Here is a 24058-nt window from a genome sequence, read left to right as displayed (position 1 = left end):
GCCCTGCGAGCCTGCATCAGTACTGTAAGGCTGCGCTGCGCTGCGGCTCTATGACCATAAGTCCACCCGCAACTCTTCAACATCAACAAATTCAACCCCTCCCTCGCCCTCTATAACACCACCTGCCAACGAGCTGTGCAAATATGGCCTCATAAATAAAGGAAACAAACCCACTCGTGCAATTGCTTTTCCATCTCCAACGCCCCGAGTCATGTCTGCTACTGTCTCTCGCCGTCGTAGCCTGCGTGCATCACCACGATCTTCTAGGTGAGTTTATTCACACCTCGTATCCTATCACCGATCTATTGTCTGCTTTTTAAATTTCGCGTCTTGCGAATATTCTAACAAGAGCACTATTAATTGCCGACTCCTAGAACAAAACACGCCATTTCCTACGCTGAGCCCTCCTCCGATTCCGACCTTGACAGTGACTTGGACGAGCTGGGGGAATCATCTTCACGCCGTACAGTACGGTCTCGGGTACAGCCTAGAAGGTCTAGCAGGCGAGCTGGCGCATACCAATCTGACAATACCGAGGAGGACGAGTTGCTAGATACTGAACCAGCCCAACCGCCCCCCTCTCGACACTCTACCCGTAAAGTCCCAATCCGAGGGAGCAGAAAATCCAATACACTTCCAGGAAGCATCGACTATCGACCAAAACGTCGCACATACCACTCTGATGAGTCCGACGACGAACTCCCAAAGACCAAGAGACGCAAGACGATTAGGCCGCCAACTCCAAAATCTCCTAAATCACTTGCAAACTCCTTCACCAGTAACAATATCGTTGGTTCAGGGGTCATTCCACAGTGGCAAAGCCTCCCATACCACGTCCTCCTGCAAGTTTTCAAATATGCAGCCTACCCTCTCTATGATGTTTGCACATTTCAGCCTTCGCTATCTGCAACTTGGCTCCTGAAAATGGCCAGGTTGTGTCGCCAGTTCACAGAACCCGCGCTCACAGCTCTATATTCCTCGCCACCTTTAGTCCCTATGGTTCAAGCTCACAGGCTGGTTGATATATTACGAAGTGACCCTCGTCAAATGGCATTTGGATACAGACAGAAAATCCAGTCACTTCACATTGATGTTGGTCAAGTCGTTGCTTATTCTCTTACGGGTAGCGGACACCTGGATCTTCGAGACCTGATAAAAGATCTGCCACGCTTGGCGGATTTGGAGCTGTACCACCAAAAAGACATGGCACCCTATCGACAGTTAAATGATAATATCAAGTGGACATATCCAGAGTCATTCTTTGATGCCTTGGAATACGTCGACCCTGCAGCTGACCCTATGAGGGGTGATAAAACCAGCGTCTGTAGGCTGAGAAGCTGGCGTTGGTCAAGAAGACTCGCTGGGAGTATATGGGATATTGAGAAGATGCGTGAAGTCCATCTCAAACCATCATTTTCCGCACTTCGGAAGATTGGTTTTGTTGACTACCAGATTCCTGATGGCAAAGGAGTGCACCCGAGACAAATAATACTTGCTGATTCGTTAAAGCCGCTGAAGAATCTCCAGCATTTGGTTTTCGAGGCATCGACCATATGTGACGAGGACTTGTTGCCTCTGCTGCCCAAAAACTTGCGACATCTAGAGTTTATTAATTGCGCAGGGTTAGAGGCGGATCATATTGCTGCATTCCTCCTCACGCATGGCAACCAACTTCGGACTTTGGTTCTTAACCATAATCAGAGACTTAGCTTAGGCTTCTTGCCTGTTCTTGGGATTGCTTGTCCGCATTTGCAAGTGTTCAAGATGAACTTGTCATATTATAATGGGAGCACTGCTTATCGAGATTCAGAGCCATTGTATGCTCAGCTCTTGCTTCCTGACCAGATTCCAGTCTGGCCAACAACTCTCCAAACCATTGAGTTGACTAACATGCGCAAATGGGAGACCGATGCTGCAGAAATGTTTTTTCAAAGTCTTCTCGATAGCGCAGCAAACCTTCCAGACTTAAGGAAGTTGGCACTGCAGTGTATTATAAGTGTTGGGTGGAGAGACAGGGCATCGTTCCGGGAGAAATGGATTGGATCTCTAGACCGAATTTTCAAGAGAGTCTCCGAGCCTCCTCGACATATTGTCAGCATTCGATCTTGCGATGAGCCGGAAGCTGACACGGGGCCAGTGGTTCATCCGAAGGTTAAGACGGCCATACCAATTCGAGATCGCACAATGCCGCACATCAGCTATGGTGGCTCAAGTTCAACTGAAGCCACGGCACCTTCACCTGCTCGACGCTCCCAACGCACGGCGACTCAGCCAGGCCTCTACGCTGAGTCCCCCGACAACTCGGATGCAGAGCCTGAGGCTGAGTACCAACTTCCTGATAATTATTTCAAAAGCTCACGCCCCAATGGTCTTGCGCGTGAGCTCGCCATCCTGAAGCAAACAGCAGGCATAGACAGCCCATCCGACAACCCATCTTCACCCGCCGCCGCCAGCTCAGATGACGATGAGCCGATTCTTAATAAAATCAAGGGCAAGGGCAAGGGCAAGGCACGAGAGGTCATTCAGGGCATGTGCGAAGTTGTTGAAGTTAGGATTGACAATCTGAGACCGACCGAGGTGCAAGTCACAGAAGCTGATTTCTTGGATGAAGAAGCGTCTGGCGATGAGGATTGGAACGGGGAAGATCCTGTTGTTGATGGATATGCTTGGTAAATTGCCTTGACGCTGTCAAGGAGCATTGTGATGATTACTTGTTTTGAAAATGTGTTACTACCCCACTTTGTTTTGCTTTGGAGTTACTGCGTTGCTTTCCTGGATGAACTAGGGATCTAAAATGTATTATGGGATGCGCTGCTACGACATGCGATGAGATGCGTCCGCCATAAGGGACGTACACTCACGAAGGGATGGATGAAGATGTATTATGACATGGGTTGTACACATAGGGCGGAACTATGATGGTCTGGCGTTGAACAAACAGACACTAGGTTGCAAAGGAAGCTCTTTGGCTTTGGCTCCAGACTGTATACAAAAGTCCGCGCTGATTTGTAATCTTACTACGCATAGATAGGGAAGAGATTCAAATGTATTAAATGTAAAATACAGAGAGGTAGCGCTCCTTTTCTCTCGCGCTTGCGTGCATACGAATTTTTGCAGCTCGTATACCACGTACAGTATACTTCGTTCCTCTCCCTGAGCCTCTGCTCTGCTCTGCTAAGAGCAACTATAGAACGCGACATGCAAGAAAACATAACAAATGAATAGAAGGAATGGATTGTTATGATGCATTTCACAGGTGTTGCGGAATAGGATACAAACGTGTCTTAGCCGTGGCACTACATCACACCATACATATGTTGGAACTAAAGACTGGGGTTTTGAATAAGAGGTAGTAGTAGTGGTGGTGGCACACATATATCTATTCCTCCACTGTACTGTACTGTACTGTGCTGTACGGAGTATCATACAATCCAAATTATTCCAAAAAACGCCAGGTTGGGTTTCTATATCCATCCATCCATCCATCTATCCAGTTCTATATGTCGTGTTGTATTGTGTTGTTGTTGTTTTGTATAGTGTTGTTGTGTTGTGTTGTATTTTGTTATATTGTATCTCGCATTCAATCATTGATATGAAAACCTCTTATCCTATAGGATCCTACCAGCCCCAGCCTAGTTTACAGATATCCCCAACCCATTCCCATTCGGTATCCACGTATCCTCCTGTTTCGTCCCCGGCGGCATCCACGTCGCGTGCGCGTGACTGCTCGACCGGCCCCTCGTCTCGTTCTTCTTATCTTCGCCTACGCTGCTAAGCGCGTAGCCGTTGCTCATGCCCCGCGTGGGCGCTATGCTGAGTCCGTTCCCGTTTCCATTGGCCAGTGCCAGGCCGTTGGTATTGGAGCCGGACGTGGGGAGGATAGATGTAGGTTTCACATCCATCATGCTCGCTTTCCGATCAGCACGGCTCCGCTCATTCGTCCGGTCGTAGAGATACAGTCCTAGGAATGTGAGGCCGATTCCTATCCCCTGGACGCCTGATACGGGGTTCTGGAACCAGATGATGGCGCAGACGACGACGAAGACGCGTTTTATGAGCGAGGCGACGGAATACGTAACAGGTGATACCATGGACAGGAGGATGAACGCCAGGATATTCTGCGCGAAGTGGAAGGTGCCGTTAAATAGGAATTCGAGCGCCAAACGCCCGTGATCGAATGTGTTGGCGTGTTGAACCAGGTCAAGTGAGCCGTCGTGTAGGAAATCACTCAATAGCCCAATCCCCTCGCTCCAGAACCAAATCGGGGACGTCAATACAAACGCTAGTCCGCTCGAGTAACATAGCAGGTTCAGCTTGTCTAATTTCCTCGTGCTGCCCTGTGACGCTTCGTTGAATAGCCGTTTGGAGAATATATTCTGCGTGACGAATATTATGGCCGCGAGGAACGCATATAGGATCCCGAAAAAGTTGCCACGGAACGAGGCTGAGCAGGCGAGCATGACGCCGAGTGTGAGTGGGATCAGGGAGAGATATGTTGCGATTGGGTAGCGGATGTCGAAGATTATGCGATATGCGAAGACGGTGAAAAGGGGGGAGAGGCCTTTGATTGTGTGCACGAGTGATACAGGGATCTTTGCAGTTGCGGTTGAGGATAGGAGATGTCCGCCTATTTGGAACGCTGCGAGGGGTAGTGTTGTTTTTATTACTTCCCGTGTGGGGGGGCGGATGCCGTGGCGGAGGGCGGGGATATGTTGTTTTAAGGCGGGGAAGATAGAACTGAGCCAGGAGAAAAAGATGCAGAATGATGAAACAAAGCCGAATTGGATCAGGGTCAGGGTTGCGGGTTTGGGAAATGCATTGAGGATGCTTTTCGAAGAGGTGTTGGTTAGGGCGCTGGAGAAATACCAGATTATGCAGAGAGTCTACAGCAATCGGACATCAGCAGTTGAAGATATATTATCAGTTAAATTGGGGGATTACGAACAATAAGCTTGGGCGACACCGGCGCCTTTAAGGCATCTGATATCTCGTGCACATTCTGGCTCATGCTCCCACTCCGCGTCCGTATCGTCCTAAAGGCATCGCTCAAGCTCTTCTGTCTTCCATGCCCAATTCCCCTCCCGCCAGTACTGTACGGCGGCTTGCGCACATCCCCACTGTCGATCCTCGAGAGCCCCGGATGCCATCGATCAGCGGCTTGCGATGGATGCAACAGGCTCTTCCCGTTTATTGCACTTGGACTCTCCGTATATATGGGCGACCCATCTAGGGACTCTACGTGGTCCGGGAACTTCTCCATCGACGTGCGCAGGCTTGTGGATTGATCGGCTGGAAATTTGAAGTTGGAGATGCGGCTCGCGGACGTTGATCGTGTCGAGTGAGGCATGGTGGGCTTCGTTCAGCGAGGATATGGCCCATTGGGAAACACCATAATTGTATCTGCGTAGTGGTGTAGCGGTAGCAATGTCGTGAGTTTCGTTCGTATAGTTGACAACATTTAGGAGGTTATTCAGGTCGGGTAATAATTGCTAGTAACGCCGATGCTGTACTAACCCGAAGCGGGTGGCTTAGAATAGAAGCCAACGTATTGTGTTTGAGAAGGCTGCTTGCATATGCATCTGCATCTCAAGTTGTCAAACATATCCAATGGGTCAGCTTCCATGAGTTTCAAGGATTTCTTTTCATCACATAAGTTTATTAGGACCAATCTGCGTTATTGTCATCAAGGTACGAGTGGTACAAGTCCAGGTCCCCCTTTTTTCCCTTTCTTTTGACTTGGTTGTGCCACCACAATAGCCAGTGCTTCATGACACAAAAGTGCCGCCGAGACATTCGACATGAAGACCCCACCAATATCAAATTCTTCCTCCTATCATTATGCAACTTGCTTCGAGAAGCACTGTTCTTTGCCCAAGGCTGGCATCTATATTCATGAAGGGAGGAGCTCATATCGTTTTTCTTACGGTCTCCCTCGAGATCAAGGTCAAATATGTATTGTTCAGTCTCACCTATCGCCGGGCGGGCGTTATGATATAAATTATGAAGCTCTCTTCTATGTTTGGGGAGATACGCATTTTGTCGTCTGATCTGGATGGACAGGAATTTCGTGGTTTCACCTCCCTCCCGTGTGAGCACAATAGAACCACCCAGGTACTGTACGATGCTCAACCCAAAAATACACCTTGATAGCTTAGTGGTGACGCTTGATGGGAGACTGTGGGGCATCAGGTCTCCACTAGTATATAGACGATTCTTCGATTCTTCGAAATATGGGCCAATGTTTCTAGCCGCCGTGTCACGGTGTCTGATGGTCCAGACTCCAGAGATGCTCCTACCCTTATACAACGTCATACAATTTAGTCTTCACGGACGCTAGGAGGGGCTATAATTTATCACAATTCTAACCTGGACGTCCTAGTTTCAGTCTATCGATCAACCTAATCATCTACCGGTATTAGGGTAAGTATAGCCAAGCCACCCCTCTGACAAGGCTATTTAATGCGCTGAGTATAGAAGACTTTTTGCATAAGGCAGGAGGCTCTCCTTTGTCTTTGATACTTCGAAAGGACAATCTTGATCTGGCGCTGCAGATACATGGAGATATGAGTAGCTTCCCGTATAACATTATAGGCATGGCATGTTTTCATGAAATTATGAATAAGTAGAGAATGAAGAGTGAGTATGCTAGGAGGTTAAGACGCCGAGCATCCATCTTGTCGAACAGAGAGTTTGATGGAGCTAGAGGATATATTTCATATACCGCCTTCTATAAGTAAACCATATAATATTCAAACGAGCTTTATCCTACCGATACTCCCTTATTTAAGCTTGCCTAAATACCCCCGATTCAACCAACTTCTTATGCAAGCTTTTCCTGCATGCTCACAACTATAGCAATGACTCTAATACAACTTGCAAGCAATATACACCAGTCTATTCTATAGACATCTTATAACAAAGCACACCCCACCACCCAAATCCCCCTCCATCTCCCCATTACCCATCAACCAATCACGTGCCCCGCCCACCCCAGGCAAAATTCGCCACCACTTGCCTCCGGGCCTATATATACGGAAATAGACGCATCCGTGTCAAAACATATACCCGTTTCGCAGCGGTTCATTGGTATGTCTTTATACCAATTTGCAAAGTCTCACTTCTTGCAAAAGCTAATTGCGGAATTGGTTTTAGGTGTAATGGTTAGCACGTCGGATTTTGATTCCGGAGATATTGGTTCGATTCCTATATGAACCTGGATGAAATATACCAGGATTCATGAATATGTGCATTACTTTTTTTTTGCGTTTATGATTACATATAACTTCTTTGTTCTTTTTTTGGAAATGGAATTAGAAGTGTGTGGATAATATGACGGAGCCTTGGTAGTCATGTGATTTAGCGCTAGCTGACTAAGCGCATAACCTCTTCGTCTTCGTCGCAGATCTAGCATCTGGATCTGGATCTGCATACAAACCCAATAACCAATGCAACTACCAAGACCATAAACTACGGACCTACACTCGTAGTGAAGTGATCACCTTGTGATACCAACACTACTAAAAGCTTTAGCGAGTTCGGAATAATTGTAATGAGATTTTTCAAAAGTACACGATTTTTTTTTGGTTGAAAAGGGAAAACAGATGATATCAATAGCAGCCTCCAATAAAAAATCGCAAGCACCCCCCCCCCCCCCCCCTAAATCAGCTTCCAAAAACACTGCATAGCAGATAACAGGCCTAAGAAAACCTAACCTCCAATAAAGTATAGTAAGCATTTCCCCAAAAAGAGCAACCTCCAAAAGAGCCTTTCATATTTTTTGATTTGGTGCACCGGCCCCCGTGAAGACACCTGGGTAGAACACTTGCGGTTGCTGTGTTTGAGGTCCCGGGTTATTTGGTGCTGTCTGGGGGATCTCAGAGTTTTGCAGCAGTTTGTTGGTAGTGCAATTCACGTAAACAAATATCACACGCCCCGCCGAATGCCCGTCGCTATCCTGATAGGGTGCTTTATTGCACCAATTCGGTGTGTCCACGACTTTGCCACCCTGTTTACCCCCGCACAAGGGTGGAGACTGAATGGAGGCGCCGCCGCTCAGACTTGAGGGCGGAGGTGGAATCGTCTCACCCTCTGAGCTGAGTGTGCCGCAAGACCTGGTTTGGCGATGTTAGTTGGTTGTCTTATTATGGTTTATGTATGAAGAATGGAGCGAAAGAAACGAAGAGTAGAGGAGGCTTACGTCATGACATAGGGAACATATGTCCAGTCTAAATGATGGGCAAGTCAGTCTTTTTCTCTTCAACAATAGTTTGAGCTTCAGGATCATATGCCCGATGTTCAATTAACAAAGATACGATAATGAAAACGGGAAAGTGTAACTTCAAAGCACTCGTTATACTCACAGCCGCACTGACCCGGTCCCAGAATCTTGCCAGCTCCAGCGCTTGTAGTGTAGCTGAGGGTTTTACTGTAAGAATAGCTAGCTCCGACGGTGAAGGAGGCCGTCAAAGCTGCGCTCTCAGGAACAGCTTCCTCTCTAGTGCTCAGACCCAGGTTTGTATTAACCTCCCAGGTTTGAGTAGTAGAAACAGTTTTGGAAGCCTGCCATGGACAGTTGGGGGTTTGGTCTCCGCAGTAGCCTTCGGGAATGGGGATTTCTTCGCCATATCCCATGGCGAGAGACATCTCGCAATACGCCGTGCAGCCGGGGCTAGGAGTTTTTGGGATGTTTCCTGAGCAACTTCCGCTTGAATCGAGCATGTACTTGTGGGGGCAGTCCCAAACTCTCTGCAAGTTGTTAGTTCTCTCATTAGTCTCCAAAAGAGCTGGGGCCGAACCTCATCAACTGTCATACTCGACGGATTGCAATCGGTCCCTCGGGTTTCCAGTGGAATTGCTATTGAAGTGGGAATGATACTCAAAAAGAGCAACGCATTCCAAGTTGACATTGTAAAGTCTTTCAATTACGGAATATGGGAATTGAGCCGGGCAGGAAAGGAAGAAAGTGTATAAGTATGAAGCGGCAGAGTGCTGACTGTAGATTGAGTGAATGAAGAATTTTCGACAGAAGCTTGCCGTAGGTGAGGGTTAATAGGGAAGTTCAGGCAAAGGCATGCTTCTATATTTATAGATGCTTTTCTCAATTTTACAAACATAGATTTCATGTCAAGGAATCCTTCGAGACGAATAATTATAAATCCCATAACTGTATTCAATCCTTCTTGTGCTGTTGGTAGCTCAGAGTCCACTGATCCCGAATTGTAACCCCTTCTTGAAGAAGTTTATGGCTGACTTGACTGTAAACTAGGAATGACATTAACGAATCCTTCAAGGATACTTATTACTATAACTGGTACTTTTAAAAACGCAGGAGAAGGCACGCGTGCAGATTATACGTCAAGAAAAGGTGGTGTGACAGACACAAAAGAAGGTTTGAGGTTCGTATCGTTGCAGATGACGATGGCGAATGCAGATTCCACGTGAAAAAAAGGGCACATGTTGGCAAAGTACATAAAAGATCGAGGATCGTATTCTAATATATCTGCAAAGGTTGTTGGCATAAGAGCGTTCGAAGACGTTGTTGCTGGGTATAAAGCAGGTCTAGACTTTTGAACTCATCAGATGATTGAGTATGAAACTTAAAAACAACAGGTGGATTCCTCATGCATGTCAGATCGAGCGGGATAATGGCTCCTACCTCGAAGTTTACAATAGATAAGAATGCAGGGCATGTTGAGGAGAGCTGAAGGACTATGTTGGTGTGGTAAGAAGCGAGGCTATAATGTTTGTTTTTGCGGCACAAGATGGCACCTTTGCCACCCAACTTCCCCTTGGTATTGGTTTGTACGTACGGTGGTAGGATATTACAACACTTGAAATACTGATTGGTTCTGTGAATAGCCACCTAAATTTTGCTTGCTGGTCTTTTCATCATCTCGAAAGTCCCCCCCCCCCTCCTCTCTCTATCAACAGTTGTTAGTGCTGTGCACCAGGAATTCATCACAAGAGCCCCTGCTAAACCTTCTCATATCTTATTCTTCAACTTGCTAAAAACCTTTGGAACTTGAAGTTACACCAACTCCAAGCTAAAACGTGTAACAACATGCACGCACAAAGATCATCTAACCCGAGGAACCAACATGTTGGTTCTGCGCCACATCGCCCCTCGTAAAGCCGGGGGTAACTCTCAAATATTTTATCCTACATAAGCATAAGCTTGCCCGCGCAAAGTTAAGATAGCTGTCAAGCATATCATCCTATTGCGTATTAGTATAAGTTTTCCAACTGCCTTCCAACACCGCAATTTCACTGCCGTTCCTCTGGGCCACTAACGGTACAGCACAAAACTCTTCTCATCCACCTTTCCTCGACTCCCCAATTCCTCGGAAAAGTTTCTACTACATCATCCCTAAACATGACCACCTCCCAATGGAACAGCACCCCCACCTGCGCCGGCAGCGAACCTTACGAAGACAAGCTCACCGGCCCTAATAATACATGTGCGTGGCTGTCGGGCAACTACTCAGCATCAACACAAGCCAACATTTCCAGCTGCTGTGGGCCGAATAACACGCCGTATCCATACAGTATCTTTGGTACACCACCGGGATGTTTTCAAATGTGCAATATCACGAATGGCACGTATGCACAGCTGTATCAGAACATGGAGATCCTTGAAACTTGTCTAAATGAGGCCGGTGCTGGTGATTTGTACTGCCACTGGCAAACACCACCAGCTACTTCTGGATTGCGGAGAGTTGAGTGTAGTTGGGTGAATATTGGAGTGGTGGGGCTACTTCTGGTTGGAACGGCGGTGTGGGGGTTGTAGGTTAAATGGCAGGGGGGATATTATGTTGAGCGTAGCAATAGCCCACGGTTGTGTGAAAGGTGGACAAAGATTCGAGGGGGACGGATGTGAGATGAGGTATAAGATACCTGCAAATAGGGGTTGTTGGAGGGTTTTATATTTTACAAGATTGTTTCTGTAGGATCTGCGATGTCGCCGTTTTCATACTTTGCTTATCTTGAACAAATTAGTACATATCTTATGAGGACCGTTTCCTTGAGTCATCGTAAATCGAAAATGCCCAGAATCACCAACCATTCTGAAATATTGAACACGTACTTGACCACATCATCCCAAGTTCACTCGATGGCCAGATGCCCGACCAGAGTGGCTCTGGGCAGGAAATCAGAAATGTTACTTTTGCCTAGGATATCGAGGACTTTGCACTTAATCCAACGTTGTGTCTTCTCATCTATAACGCACTGTAATAAACTCTCTATCATTCCGCTAATCTAAATTTCTGCAACGGAATGAGTGATTGAAATAAAATACAGCAATACCGTAACGACAAACGTCACCACACAATCGATCCTAACCGTATATTAATACCAATCCAAAAGCCTCATCATAGTATACAGCTGCCTGTTAGTCGCGAGTGCAGTGGCCGCTCCGGAGCTTTCACACTCTATTCGAACGGCGGCGGTTATGATGCTAACGTATCTACAATAGCCATTACGATGCAGAACCCGGAAGTATGTCCTCCTCGATTTCTACATAAAGGTTAAGACCAAGCAATACGTCCAGATCAGAGACGTGTTAAACACTTACTCGAAAAATATACAATCTTTAGACAAGAATCTCGGGAACTTGAAGTTGCGATTCGTGCGCCAACGGGAGTTTGTGAGGGGATATACTTGATAGTCAAGCTCTTCTTTGCTTCCATATATTTTAGTAGTGTCGCACATATGTTTAAAGGGAATCATTATTGAAAATATTATAATATTTGGTGATTGTTTTACTCAAAGTCAGGCTCTCAAATGAAAGAATCAGGCAAGATTGTGTGCCCCTGTCTCGTTGTTTGACCCACCTCGCTTAACCCCTTTTCGCTCGATTTCAACTACGACTGTGGGGCTTGCCTCTCTTTTATTTGGAACAAATGCATACTCCTCTATTTCGCATTGTTGTGCGTTGTGAACTTCTAGTTCAAGGACACCTTTAATTAACAGGTGATCCTCATCATCATGGCCTATCTCTCCCTCTTCTCCCTTGATACAGACATTGGATGTCGTCAGTGCAACTTAGGAAGATTCGAGTTGAGATAGATAAACAATTTCACAGCAGTTGGGAGACGTCAAATTCGCCAAGGATATAAGGAATATCATTATACAGAATATAGAAGAGTATGATACGGAATTGAGATTCCAAAGCAAAGACCCAGCGTTTAAACCGGGACTTCTGAAAATCTTATTGCCAAAATGACACATAAATCCCAAGAGAAATCCAGCGCCCCACCCGTTGAACAAAGACGCTCCTATAGCTGTAGGCATACATTCTTGCTGTTCTTTCAAACCCCAACCACCAGTGTTTGTTTCCAGCCGAATCGTCATACCGCTCGTCCCTTCGAGCTTGCTGCAAAATATCGGTGTTCGCACAATCTCGTTTTTAAGAGACTTCGGAAAGGCTGTTTAAGTCTCCCTGACGTTGAGGATTGAGAAGTGGGGAATGTTTGTCGAGCCATTCTAAAGGTTTATTGATTACCTTGAAACAGCATTACAACTTCAAATGACGTGATTTCACCTTAGGAGCTATTTGTGTTTGAAGCTGATTCATGTGATATAGAGAACTGCCCTCACATAACTTTGCCAGGTGTTCCAAACCAATGATCATGTTTGTCAGCTCTACCCCGTTTGTCTCAAACGAGGAAAGCGTATAGTCTGTACCCCATCTGGTTCTCTCTGGGTACGATCTAGCAATGAAGTATATCCTAGATCATAGCCTTCAAGGTCGGGGTTGTTTATCGGGCTTGGTGTCAAGCTCAAAGAGCTGTGTGTATCGGTAAATGGAGATCTGTCTGACATTTTGTGGGCTTGAAGTGTATGGAAGAAAGGCTTCATATCGATCGAGATAGCGTTATCCACGGAGAAGAAGCCAGAGACGCTTTCCTCGATATGCCCACTGGACGCTCTCGTGTTGTCTAGTGTTGATGTCGCGACCCCTTCATTTTCTTCGTGATAATCTGAGAGTGTTGGGTATTGGTGGTAGGTCATTTGGCATGATGCACATCCAGGCAGGCTAGACATCCCCGTGCAACGACACGTGTCTAACAATGTACGAACTTGGGCCTCGAGTTCCTTGATTCTTCTAGCGCTCAGATTGTTTGACTTTTCAAGATCCTGGATCTTCTGCTGTGTCTTCAATTTCTCCTCCCGTTTTGTGACTCGATCTTTCTCTCGCTTTCTCTCCCGCTGCGCTTCAGTCAATATTCGAGGACCGTTGTGACCTTTCCAAGCTCCAGCCATGTTTGATAAACTTGGAACTGAAAAATATGTCGAATTTGACGTAAAGCGTAATGCATAGATGTCATCTCGTATAAATATCAATAGAGTCAGACGTCACTTCTTATTACAGTGGTTTCCTAATCCCCTATTTTTATCGCTATTATTACAAAGAGACCGTTACCTTAGTACGACGCTTAGTAAACAGGGCTGTGTGTAGCAAGTAAGGAGTCCTTGCCGCATCCTGTGTGCTCTGCAGGTATCGACACCTTGCGACAATGATCTGCAAGACATCAGACTCGTAATCCGAGCCAATCATTCCCGGCTAAAAGATATCGAGCCTCTTTAATACGAATATGAAAATGAAGTACATTCCCCAGTAAACTGAATTCTTAGACACCGGCGTAGTCACTTCAAGTGACTCAATCGAACAGAATTTCGTGGGTGGATTTGAGGTGCAGAAATCCCACAACACCCCCGCCATTACCCTGGAAAAAACGAGCAGCCCCCGAACGTCCTGCTGAGTGGCGCATGGAATTCCGGCATGAGCCCTATCATACCTGCGAATAGGAAGGGAGTATCGGTGAGCTTGAAGCAGCTTGAATAAGATTAAAGTAGGCTTAAAGGGGAGGAGCGGTAGCCTGAATGGGGTTGAAGTAAGCTTGGAGGAGCTGCCTCTTCCAGGCGAGGATTGACGCCGGGCGACAGAAATCACCTATGAAAAATTCAGAGTTCCTTCTGTGTAGGCAGATATATAGATGGCATCTATGACTCGGGGCCACTCACGAATAGGAACGTCTACTCCGTATAGGATATTGCACCTAGTGCGGAATTATGCAGCAGCTGCATAGAGCATCTGCAAATCAGACCTGAATTAGGACAAGACCGATCATTTTGTAGATGAATTGTAACACAAGATCCCAAGATATCCACGAACGGACGACTTAGAATATAGCACAAGGAAGTACTTGCGGTTAAATAGGCTCTAGGTAGCGTTCATGTTTCACAAGATGAACGTCGCTCACTTATCGTTGCAAACTGCAAAGCCGCCCGTCCATGTAAGACATCGAGACTGGTGACTCGCCTCCGATCAAGAGTCAATATTTCAGGGTGAGGCACAGGCCACAGGACTGCGATGTGCAACGAAGCTAATTCTCTTCGCTGCTCGTAGCTAGCCCCACTCTTTCGAATACTGTGTAGACAATTTACCTCCAGATCTTTTAAGACTTTAATGTAGGCACTTCTTCGAGAGATTCAATGGAACTTCTGATACAAGTTGATTCTCAGGAACATGCCTAATGTCCAGGAATAGACTCATAGACAGGACTAGGATAAAATCATAGCCCTGCGTCCTGCGGATCTAAAGGTACGGCCCGTGCCGTACATGCGCGCTGCTCAAGATTCTCGAGGCTTACCTAGGAGCTTATGGCCCTAGAGTAAGATACCTAATGGATCCAGATGGATGATAGGAGTTCCTTATATACATGTGTACCATTTGGACTCACAGCCATTACTAGATCCTAGGTTCTAGATATTCAAAGAATATGCTGTGCTAGTGGAGGCTGTACAGTGAAGGATTGTCAAGTAAATTGAAGGTTGTAGAAATTCCTATGAAAGAGGATCGTAACATGCCTCGAGTTTCGTGTGTACAGCTTGGGTTATGAGATTTGGCTGTGTGGTGATGGTATCCGCTGCCACATGCAGAGAGATTTTTCTAGAGCTGGAACCAGGTACGGTATTGGGTTATTTTGATTTTAGAGTAGTTCGAGGGACACTATCGGTGGTGATATGCTCGAAGAGGGCTGCATCATCTGAGAGAGCTACGTGGAAAGCCCAAGGAGGCAGTTACGATTGAGGGGTAGAATGAACAAATAGTTGACGTACCGCGTTCAATTAGGCAGTTAGTTATCAGCCTTATGAGACGTTCAAAAATCCTTAACAGCCCATGGCGTGAGTCGCACACTCGCCTCGCTTGAAATGTCTTTCAGCTCGTGAATCTTTCCCAATATTTTCCAAAAGTAGCAAAACTTCATTTGAGCATATGGATATTATGCCAAGAGGAAGTTCTGCTTGAGACAACCTCTTCTAGTTGGCCTAAGAATCAATATAAAGAATTGGCAGAGATATCGAACCCCCCGCCCCCGAATCTAACTGGTGGGAGTAATCTAGGGGAACACTTCATCCCATGCAAAAGTTTTGGTGATTGTCTTGCTCAGCAGAATGATTCTATAAACTTGGCTGACTGATGACAGGGAATATTGTATTCTTCCAACCGCCCCGTCCAAATACAGTAAGATGTCATTACTAAGAAAGTGCCCAAGGATGATTGGCCAAGAAACGCAGAACGAAATGAAGTTTAAGTTTATACATTCCTGTTTGGTCTCTGAAATTTACGGTTACAGGATGATTCACCTAAGTGTGACTGAATGCGCATTCATGAAGGGCTGGATTTATTAGATACGTGGTCGTGCAGCCGGGGATATGGATCTCTCGTCACACCGCGCAGATGCCACGAACCCCAATGGCTGCGACTTATCTCATCTCATCTCATCTCAATGTCTAACAGATCGGGCCAGGCATTTCATGTCAAGTTCCACCTCTAAGGTATTGGGTCTGACTTATGGAGAAATCTTAGCTCCACTACCTGGATGAACTCATGCCTTAGTGGTGGGGCATTTCTTGTTGTGTTATGAAAACCCACCGTTTTACTACATGTCTGCAACACCAAAGCGCCAAGCAAAATAAAAGCTGAGATTAACATGAAAAGAGAGAAGATAATATGGGTTGAAACGTAAAAGATGGTGCGAATATACATGAAATGAGAAAAAATTGCAATGGTCCCCATACCAAGAGTCTGGTTCTAGCGCAGAACTAGCCAGTTGGATCTTTTAGCTCACTTGAGGCTACCGTTTGGGCAAGACAATTGTGAGATGACTTCTTTACCACCATGAGGTTATATCCAGAAACATGAGAAGAGGATTAAAGGCCGCAATAATTTATGTGATGAAGGAAGGAGATATAAAGGCAGGAGGAGGGAGGTTACCGGGGATGATGCTGAGGCCGAGTCATCAGATCACATGACACCATCCAATTCCAATATCGCGCCGCGCTAACCAACCAAAAGTTTACAGCTTCGAATTCCCGCCGCGGATAATCATCGTCACAAATATCTGGGATATTCTCCGACTGTGTATTCAAGATGGCGCCCAAGATGACCAAAAACCAGATGCGGCGCGCAAAGAAGAAGGAGCAGAAGGTTGCGCAGCCTACGCCGACTCCAGGATTAGAGAAACAACAATCTCCAGAGCCCGCATCCGCGCAAAACGAAGCCGAACCACCAACCCAAGATATCTCGACACTGGACATTAGCGAAGATGATCCCAACTATGCGATGTATAAGGAGATCATGGAGCGGTTTAATGCGACGACCGAGGAGGACGAGGCTACGAAGGAAGCAAACGCTGGGGATAAGGGCGAGGTCTTTTACGACGACGATGACGAGATACCCGACGAAGATGAAGAGGCAGCTAAGGAGCTGAAGCTCTCCAAGAAGAAGAGAAAGGAGCGCGACAAGTTGTCGGTTGCAGAATTGAAGGCGCTCGTGAAGAAGCCTGAGCTGGTCGATTGGACGGACACATCTGCTTCAGATCCACGGTTATTAGTTCACATCAAGTCGTACCGAAATGTTGTCCCTGTACCAAATCATTGGTCCCTGAAGCGCGAATACCTATCCTCGAAGCGTGGTGTTGAGAAGCCGCCTTTTGCCCTTCCAAAATTCATTCAAGAGACTGGCATCGCAGAGATGCGAGACGCGGTGTTGGAGAAGCAGGATCAAGCAAGTCTGAAGCAGAAACAAAGAGAGAGAGTTCAACCGAAGATGGGAAAACTGGATATCGATTATCAGAAGCTTTACGAGGCTTTTTTCAGATTTCAAACAAAACCTGAGCTTACGAGATTCGGCGAGGTCTACTACGAGGGCAAGGAGTACGAAACGAACTTGAAGCATCTGAGACCTGGAGAGTTGAGTGATGAGTTGAAGGAAGCTCTTAACATTCCTCCAGGAGCGCCACCGCCATGGTTGATCAATCAGCAGAGATTCGGCCCACCTCCGTCCTACCCATCTCTCAAGATCCCTGGCTTAAATGCTCCTCCACCTCCAGGTGGTGCTTGGGGTTTCCATCCCGGTGGATATGGAAAACCTCCTGTCGACGAGTTTAATCGACCTCTCTATGGCGGAGACATTTTCGGTGTTCTGCAACCTCAGGTTAATAGCCAGGCTGGCGAGCCAGTCGAACGGAGTCTGTGGGGTGAATTGCAAGCTCCAGAAGAGGAGTCTGACGAAGAGGAGAGTGAGGATGAAGAAGAAGAGGGCGACGAGGAAGATATTGGAGCAGGGTTACAGACCCCTAGCGGGTTGGAGACACCAGGTGGAATGGCATCTACGGTACCCTCCGAATATCCTGGCGATATGAGCGTCGGCGGCGACTTTGATCTTCGAAAACAGAAGAGAGGCACCGAGACTGAGGAATCGACGCACCCAAGATCAGCATACCAAGTGATTCCAGAAAAGCAAATCCGTGCCGAGGGTTTCTTTGGTGGAGAGCGTGCTTATGACGTGCGTAGTGCACAGAATTCTAATCTGCCTGTCTTGGGTCAAGACGACGAGAATAGGAAGAGAAAGAAGCCCGGAGATGTGGATGTTGCATTGGACCCAGATTCTTTGCAAAATGAGGACGGTATCAGCAAGGACGAGGTCAAGCGCAGATTTGAGGCTCAGAAGAAAGAGGAGAAGGGGGCCTGGGCTTTCGAAGAGGATTTGAGTGATATGATTGCCCAGGAGAGTAGAAAACGACAGAAGAGGGACGAGGAGAAGAAGGGCGAGAAGAGAGAGAGGTCGTATAGATTCTGAAGATTGGGATGTGGGTACATTGTAGGCGTTGGGATGGACTTCAAAAGAGGCATCATTGTATTCATTGGAGTGTAATATATCAAAATCGACCGGCTTTGCCCTCTTTGCTAATATTACTTGTCCCGTCTTGTACACCATGTGATAGGGATACTTTACGGAGGATCAGAAGCCCAGAAGCAGGAAAGGTGCAATCAAGGGATGATCCCTCGAGCACCAAAGAAAGAAAAGGGGAGCTAGCACGTGATTCTCGTGAGCCCGCTAGCGCCCGCCTTACTGCGCGTCACTCGCGACTGCCAAAAGTTATTCTCCAGAAAAATAGAAACATCTTCAGCAACACTCTTCCTCTTTTCCTTTCAGCAACTGCGACCACCTCAAAGAAACTGCATAGGACAGGAAAGTGCATCAATATCCTCCAAGATGGACCGTCGTGTGGAACGCAGGTTAGTACTCTTCTCTTTTCATTCACTTTCACCGCATCGTACCACGTACACCAGAGCATTGCATTGCACCGAACATACGTATTTGCATTCGAGCTTGGAGAAGGGAAGGACATGGCTGGAAAGAACACATTCCCTGATCCTGCTCCTGGACCACCTGGACCCTTGAACCCGCCACCTGGACCCCCAGCACCGTACGAATCCAAGCAGAGCACCACAGGAGGAAATGAGAACGAGAACTGGGCTGGTCTAAATGCAGAGGGATGTTGTCAGATATCTCGCTGCCATGGTGGATTGGAAACCCCAAGTCCACCACCACTACCTACCGGAATGAGTCGAATCACAGCTCCGTACATCGAGAAAATGGACATCAATCACCAGGGAGGTGAAGTGACACATGGACACACCGAGAAAATGGATATCGATTCCCAGAGAGGTGGAGCGACGCATGGGTATACTGAGGGGATGGACATCGATCCAATATGTCTTCCAGTTGAACGTCCAACAACCGATGTTGGAACCGATATTAAGGAAGAGTCTTCAACACCCAAGTCCTTATCGGCTCTTTTTTTGGACACAATCGTAGAGAGCGGAGAAGGCAGAAGCAATGCGGCTACGGAGCATGGAGCTGGTCGAGGCTTACCCGAAGAGCAGCAAGCACACGGCCGAAATTCGTATTCTAGAGGATCCATAAGCTCTGGTACTGTAAAGGTTTCCAGAGCTCACTCTGTCGACATGAGGCTGCGCAGTCTGAGCAGCTTCGACTTACCTTGTCCAATACAGGCCATGGACAAAGGCTCTTGGAGCAAACTCTTCATCAGATCGCCTCTAAATGACTGGGGCGAACAAGAAAAGCTCCAGCCTATACAAATACGCTTGTTGAACTTTCTAGCTGCATCGCCGGATCTGTGGATGTATCTGCCGCTGTTCAACTCGCACTATCCTGGTTCCCGTTCTCCTACGGAGGTCGTCCAGGAAGCGCCCCCCCTTTGGCAGTTCATTATGGGAATTCCGTTACAACCAGATTTTCTCACGAACGCTAGTACAAAGGAAGGTCACTCTCTGCCGCCTCTGACTACGATACTTGGTCGTGAACGATCTTCTCCTCGTTTGTTTCTACCAGCCTACCCCGTATTCGTCGGAGATGAACTATGTATTCAACAATTGCCTGCACAAACAAGGCCGATGTTTGTTCGCTACATGATTCCAAGAAAGCCGCCACAGCCACCACGACCATATCTATACCATAGGATGTTGCCTGAGCCCTGTGTGACCCAGGGTTGGCTCGGATCAGGTCCAACCAGACACTTAGGGACATTGGGAATGAAGTATACTCCTGAGATACTTGTTTTATCAGATTTCTACAAGGCTGGCGAACCTATCATTCATCATTGAATAGGCGGACTCTTTCAACAAAGCACTCTGCCAATACTACTGGAAGGTTTTGGCTGTATGATCTATGTCCCCTAAAACATTGTGGCCTTCCGTGCACTCTGGACTTATTTACTCATAGTCTTTCTCAATGTATCGCTCTGCTGCTTGCTATTCATTAGAGTAGCATCTTGCACCTCACCCAGTTGTAGTTCACTAGTCATTCATAGGAGTAATGCTAATAAATTATCTTGTTCTAGAGGAGAAGGAGAAGTGACCGCTCTGGGCCGTGGAGAGTCTTACAGGCCTACTGCTCGTCCCTTGTCACCCTCCAGACCACGCTCACCTCCTAGAGCTGATACGTATCGAACAAACCGTGATAGGCCAAGATCCCCCCCTCCTACAAGTGACTCTTGGCACCCAAATTCTCGTGACCGCTCTCCACGACGCAGATCCAGAACTCCACAACCTCGTCGTGATCGTTCACCACTACGAGATAATTGGAGATCAAGAGCAAGATCCCCACCTCGTGCGAGAAGTCCACGAAGATTCTCTCCTAGAAGAGATGATGATCGTCGAGCAAGATCACCTCCAAGAAGAGACGAAAGGTTTATTCAAACCTGGAGCCTAGCACATGAGGTTGGCTAACAAGTGTATAGAAGAAGATCAAGATCCCCTTACGATAGAGATCGTGCCCCACCTCGTGCCAGGTCACCTCTCCCTGCTCGAAGATCACCACCCGCAGGCCCCCGTGGTGGTTACCGCCCTCGTTCTCGAAGCCCGGATCGTCGTGATAATCGTATAGCTTCAGGCCCAAGCTCATCAAACTGGAGACGCCATTCCCCGTCACCTCCACTAGACCGGTCTGCTAGAACCTCTACAAGCACTTCTCGCCGGTCCTCACCACATGTTCATCCAGACCGAATGGCAATCGTTTCGCAAACATCGAATCGTGAATCTAGAGCTCGCTCACCACCACGTGCCAGGTCTCCTACAATGCAGCTTAGTTACAGAGACAGGGAGTCTGTAAGAGATTCGGCAAGATCTACTCCTAGAGAACGCTCCCCTATACGCCCTACGGCGCCAAGATCGCCCCCACGAGGACCCGCGGGCTTCAGAGCTCCAACTGGACCAAGTAGTAGCCGAAACTTCACTGCGCCTTCTCCATCACCAAGCTCCATGTCTACCCACAACAGATCTGATAACTCCGGTCCTATTATCCCCCCTTCCGGACCCCGTGGTTTCGTCCCCCCCAATCGTGGTAGTGGAGGATTCATGCGAGGAGGCAGAGGTTCATTTAACAGTGATCGACCCCATCGTTCAGAATCCGGGTCTTGGGGCGCCGCACCAGCACCAGCACCCCGTACCACTCCGGCAGAGAACTCCACCCGCATCAGCACACCTGCCAGTCGCCCCACACAAACCCCTTCTCCATCGATCCCATCCGGTCCCGCTACTACATCGATACCAACATCAGCATCAGTGTCTACCATCCCCACCGGCCCATCATCAGGGGGAATTCCCACCGGTCCCCGAGCCGGCGTTCCCTCTCGCCCCTCCCTCTCTCACTCCTCCAGCATCTACAACAAACAATCCAACCCTAATCCCAACGCCCCTCCACCTGGCCCACGCCCCCATCCAGCCATGGCCAACATCCCACCCATCATCCCCGGTGGCCGTCTCGACCCCACCGCCACCGGAATTACACCCGAAGTAGCCGCGCGTCTCAAGAAGCGCCAAGAAGAAGAAGCCGTGCTGCGAAAAGAGCTGAATACCAAAGAGGAGAAGCTGAGGCAGGATCTGAAGAGTTGGGAGAGGTTGGAGCGCGAGAGTGCGGCTATGGGCTTGAGGAGTGAGTTAAGTGAGAGGCATGTTAGGATGTTGGCTGGGGAAGGAGTTGGTGGTGCTGCGTTTTGAGTTTGCTTTGCCTACCTTACATATTGGACATTGCATATCGTTCAACCAGCGGACTTTCAGCCACGCAGGGAATGCCGCATGTCTAAGTACGATAACTACAAATTATTAGCTCGGGCGTCTGGTTCTCGGAACGGGAATTTTCTTCTTTTCCTTTCCTTTTTCTTTCTAAAATTCGAATCGATCGCGTGCATGATACCTAAAAATAGCGAATAAGCAAGCAAGCAGGCGAGACGGTTTAGATTAGATTAGACGTATGAGTGTATGAATGTATGAATAGTTCCTCAAAACTGGCCAGAGACCAATGAAGCTGCTACTGTACTTCCTCGTTTGCTATAAAATGGCTCTCCAAGCAAATTTCTTCTTTCCTTCCCGCTCCACTGGTTTAATACGCTTGTATGTTAGAAGGGTATGGCTGGATTCGAACATTTCACTTAGATTGATCTTCACATAGTCTTTCCCTCCCTGGTATTCAAGAAATCCCTCTCAAACCCATCCCACCCTCCTACCGGAGCGTCGTAAAACGCCAAGTCCCTCACCACAAAATCATAAGTCCCATCTACCGGTAACCGCCCCCCACAAACATTCCCACCCATCGCCACATTAATAATAACCTTCCAATCGCTCAAGCGCCTCATGCCCTCGGAAATCGGCGCCTTCATCACAGCCATCCCATCCAAATACCACACCAGCTTCCCCCCGGCACCATCCCGATCCTCATCCTGCGCCCAGGCCAACGCTACGCGCACCTCGCGATGCGGCATATCGAAGATCGGCGTCTCCCACACGCGGTGCTTATTCCAATCCTCTCCGTTGTAATGCCCCCAGTGCAGACAAGAATGGTTCACGCAATCCCCATTCCAGCTCTCGAAGATGTCGATCTCGCCATCATTCGGCCACGCGAAAGGCGCCGCGGGCAGCAGCCAGAACGCGGGCCAGATGCCGGCTGCGCAGGGCGCTTTCAGGGTAGCGCTTAAGCAGCCTCGTTGTCGGCCGAGCTTTTGGTGCGAGACGAGGCGCGCGGAGGTGTGTTTGTTGGAGCTGACGATGCCGCGGAGGACGAGCTGGTTATTGGGGGTGAAGAAGCAGTTGTGCGCATCGGCGGTGTAGTTTTGCACTTCGTTGTTGCCCCAGCCGTGGGCGCCTGTTTCTTGTTGGAAGAGCTGAGAGATGGGGATGGAGGGGTTGAAGGTCGGTTGCCAGTAGGGGGCACTTTGAGACGGGGTGGGTGTGGGACGTGTGGAGGAGGGAATTGGCGGTGTACTTGTACTGCCGGGCCTGGTGGAACTCGGTATTGGAGGAGGAGGGAGGTTGTTGTATTCTGGCGGTGGTGGGCTGAATTGTTGCTGTGGTGGGTAGTTCTGATATTGGGATTGGGGAGCGTAATATTGAGGCTGCTGGTTGTAACCTTGAGGTGGTTGATTGTAGCCTTGGTGTGATTGATTCCCGGGATATGATTGTGAAGGTGGATGGCTATCACTCAACTCCTTGAGCTTGGCCTTGCCTTTATTGAGCAAGCCCTCGAGAAAAGACATGGTGGGTGGTGATTCTTGTGGTGTTGACGAGGGTAATGCAAGACAAGGCTGAAGTTGATGTCGGTGGCGTTGCAAGGCTGACATAATCACAGGCTTCATATTACTCCACCCACTAATTTCCAGGGAGTATCCACTATAATTTCAGGCTAGATTTAGCCTTCCGTCACTAAACTTCCAGCGATAAGCACCCTCGGCTAGCAAATAGGGGCTACCGGCTACTATCCTACCTGGGTATGTAAGTAACTTTTACAACCAGCACTCAAAGCTTACAATATTGGAAAGCTATATCGAACCAATTCTTTAACAGCAGCTGGCCTACCCGTATTCTCAAACCTACCCGACGAGAAGCTAGAGGGAACATTAAGTTGTGATGAAGAGTTTCATTAAGGAGGGCGTGTAGACGTCGGAGTGGAAGTTGAAGTTTTTGTGAAAACTACGGGTATAGTGCATAATTGACATGAGTTAGTTCATAGAGGTGGAGTATCATGTTACTGAGATGATGTAGTATTGAACAAAGTAATACTGAAACAAGTCAAGAGAGTATGGAGTATGGTACTATCGAGGGGCTAAATAGGAGTGGATGTGCGTCCCTATGGCACGAAGCTGGCATAAACAAACCACAAACAACAAACAAACAAGGCGTCACAGTAAGA

At 47.8% G+C, this 24058-nt stretch overlaps 5 protein-coding genes and 1 non-coding gene across 6 annotated transcripts; 4 read left to right on the top strand and 2 right to left on the bottom strand.

Moving 5' to 3' along the window:
* Window positions 1-211: 211 nt before the first annotated feature.
* On the top strand, window positions 212-2673 carry LHYA1_G004882 (uncharacterized protein; the record flags this gene model as incomplete). Its single annotated transcript, XM_031149835.1, has 2 exons — window positions 212-267; window positions 375-2673. The coding sequence occupies 2 exons, from the start codon at window positions 212-214 to the stop codon at window positions 2671-2673; spliced, it is 2355 nt and encodes a 784-aa protein (XP_031006455.1).
* Window positions 2674-3632: 959 nt separating this feature from the next.
* Window positions 3633-5347, bottom strand: SPBC83.11 (putative transporter; the record flags this gene model as incomplete). The annotated part of the gene is made up of 2 exons (XM_031149834.1): window positions 3633-4883; window positions 4946-5347. The coding sequence occupies 2 exons, from the start codon at window positions 5345-5347 to the stop codon at window positions 3633-3635; spliced, it is 1653 nt and encodes a 550-aa protein (XP_031006454.1).
* Window positions 5348-7144: 1797 nt separating this feature from the next.
* Window positions 7145-7215, top strand: LHYA1_G004880. The gene has a single exon. It is a non-coding gene; the product is annotated as a tRNA-Gln (tRNA).
* A 3157-nt stretch (window positions 7216-10372) lies between these two features.
* LHYA1_G004879 (uncharacterized protein) lies at window positions 10373-10786 on the top strand (the record flags this gene model as incomplete). The annotated part of the gene is made up of 1 exon (XM_031149833.1): window positions 10373-10786. One exon carries the CDS (start codon window positions 10373-10375, stop codon window positions 10784-10786), a length of 414 nt encoding a protein of 137 aa, XP_031006474.1.
* Window positions 10787-16438: 5652 nt separating this feature from the next.
* sap145 (Pre-mRNA-splicing factor) lies at window positions 16439-21873 on the top strand (the record flags this gene model as incomplete). The annotated part of the gene is made up of 6 exons (XM_031149832.1): window positions 16439-18135; window positions 18294-19864; window positions 20340-20564; window positions 20616-20755; window positions 20816-20982; window positions 21075-21873. 6 exons carry the CDS (start codon window positions 16439-16441, stop codon window positions 21871-21873), a joined length of 4599 nt encoding a protein of 1532 aa, XP_031006475.1.
* Window positions 21874-22316: 443 nt separating this feature from the next.
* Window positions 22317-23405, bottom strand: bglA (Beta-glucanase; the record flags this gene model as incomplete). Its single annotated transcript, XM_031149831.1, has 1 exon — window positions 22317-23405. One exon carries the CDS (start codon window positions 23403-23405, stop codon window positions 22317-22319), a length of 1089 nt encoding a protein of 362 aa, XP_031006472.1.
* Window positions 23406-24058: the final 653 nt, after the last annotated feature.

This window comes from Lachnellula hyalina (assembly GCF_007821495.1).
Source record: "Lachnellula hyalina strain CBS 185.66 chromosome Unknown contig00044, whole genome shotgun sequence".
In the NCBI taxonomy this organism is placed as follows: Eukaryota; Fungi; Ascomycota; class Leotiomycetes; order Helotiales; family Lachnaceae; genus Lachnellula; species Lachnellula hyalina.
Note: the sequence above shows the minus strand (reverse complement) of the source record. Positions and strands in the feature narration are given on the sequence as shown.